This window comes from Sphaeroforma arctica, assembly GCF_001186125.1.
Source record: "Sphaeroforma arctica JP610 unplaced genomic scaffold supercont1.394, whole genome shotgun sequence".
Taxonomy (NCBI): domain Eukaryota; class Ichthyosporea; order Ichthyophonida; genus Sphaeroforma; species Sphaeroforma arctica.
In genome coordinates, this window is record NW_014040164.1 from 11,839 (window position 1) to 14,129 (window position 2,291).

The 2,291-nt window shown below is 38.7% G+C and overlaps 1 protein-coding gene across 1 annotated transcript; it reads right to left on the reverse strand.

Moving 5' to 3' along the window:
- Window positions 1-706: 706 nt before the first annotated feature.
- On the reverse strand, window positions 707-1,683 carry SARC_05865 (hypothetical protein; the record flags this gene model as incomplete). Its single annotated transcript, XM_014300255.1, has 3 exons — window positions 707-846; window positions 1,278-1,415; window positions 1,671-1,683. 3 exons carry the CDS (start codon window positions 1,681-1,683, stop codon window positions 707-709), a joined length of 291 nt encoding a protein of 96 aa, XP_014155730.1.
- Between the last annotated feature and the right edge of the window lie 608 nt (window positions 1,684-2,291).

Sequence of the window (2,291 nt, forward strand, 5' to 3'; positions counted from 1 at the left end):
ATTTCCTGACATCAATGGAAGTTGCTTAATTTGAATTTAATTACCACGTACCTACTCATGAATTACACATGAATTAAATGATTTGTGTTGCTTACTTCAAAATTAGGCCGATAAATCGTAGGCAACGCAACAACTGAGCTTAACGGTTATATTAGCAACACCTGTAATTTTCCTAAATGGGGAATTTTCGTCTTTAATGGCACAGCATATTCAACTTACTACGGAGCATGGCGCACCAACTTACTGCGGAGCATGGCGCACAAACTTCCACATCATCATGTACAAGCCATTCGCGTCGAACTGGCATGGCCAGTGATTTATAGCAGGAAACACGGTGCATCATGCTGGGCCAAGGTCAGGGCAGCTGAAATCGATCACGCTCTTTCAAGTGCATCACACGACTAAAATCATCTGCAGTATTGTATCCTTGTGCAGCAATGACAGCAACATAGGCGAGCATGGGTGTTACCATGTAGCCTCAAGCCATCGCCGATTGCTATATATATTCTTATTATGACGAGGTACAATGCCGAGTATGTTAAGTTGACCGCTTTTGTGTCTCAGGATGAATTCCCCAGGTGTCGAGGAATGAAGAAACTGGGAGTTCACAACTGATTGCTCCAATGTACAATGTGTGAACACAATCAATTTGTGGAAACAATCTTAAACTATACCCCACGCCAGATGAAAAGTCAGGGTGACACTTTTAAGAGCTTTGAACGGGTGCGAGAGCTTGAGCTTTGATCTCGATCAGCAGATTAGGGTGGGGCAGTTCTTTCACGGCCACACACGTGCGTGTGGGTCCAGTATCACGGTCGAAGAACTTATTGTAAATTTCGTTCATGCCTGTGGTGAAAAAAGAGAGAATTTAAGCATTAATAAAATAGTTCATTACTGAGTGCATATCTGTGGCGGAAGGTGTTCGACTTCTGTTCAGATTGTATTCCAATAATTTACAAAGGGTTCGTGCACCCGCGAGACCCAGCAATCACTGCTTATTTAGTTAAGGTTGAATCACCTCAAAATTTGAAATGATTTAACCTTAATGTCATAATCCAGAGTCCTCCTATTTCCATCCAAAACAAAGTCGATGGTGGAGAACACAACTAAGATAGATGCAAAGCATTGGTTGATCTCTTGCTCGAGTGTTTAGATATATTTGGCTTTGGGACAGAATTATAAATGTGAATGTTTTACCCCGACACACTAGGTAGGCTGACTACAAGTTTAACCTCACGGCTGCAAGAAAGCAATAATGAGGTAAACACAATACTAACCCTTGTAGTGCGTCATATCGGTGAGGAATACAGTCACATCGATAACATGACTCAAATCTGCGCCTGCTTCCGATAGGATCGATTGGATGTTCTCGATGATTCCTTGTGTTTGTTCTTTTACGTCAAGAGTCCATGTGCCTGTAGGGAATAATATATATATTCATTATATCTTGCTGTATGTTCTGCAAGTATCCGCAAACGTTAAACTCTATCATTCAGTGAAAAGCCATGACACATGGGATCTTGCAAAGGTATTCATGATATGCATAGGACTGGCAGACAAAACTATCCAAACGACAGATGAACAGTATATTGTTTGTTCGAGAGTTGTATCGTATGTCTCCGCAATAATCACCGAAGGCTTCCGTAACAAATTCAAATAGAGGAGCGTACCGCATACGTACATAGTGAGCCTGCGATATTAGAGGTCAAAGGTGATCAGTAGTCCAAAGCGACACTATGTATCTCCAGTAGGTATGTGTGCGTTATACATCAACTCAATCTCGACACATTCCAAGAGAAGATGGCAAGCACGCAACTGGTTTCGTAATCTCAATCACTGCTACGCAGCACAAACCACATAGATACAACAGTAACTATGTGTCACCACACCCAACAACCATCACTGACAACTCGAACACCAGAGAAGGCTTGTTCACACAACCATGCCAAATAATCATCCATACACATAAAATCGCTTAATAAAATAACATAAACGAATTTACATATACATATACATACATACATACATACATACACACTCACTCACACACACATATATATACATATATAAATAAATATAAATATAAATACATACATACATACATACACACTCACTCACACACACATATATACATATATAAATAAATATAAATATAATATATACATATATATATATATATATATATACGTACATACCTGCATACATACATACATATATATACATATATACGTACATACTTACATACATACATACATATATATATATATATATATATAGATACATACATATAT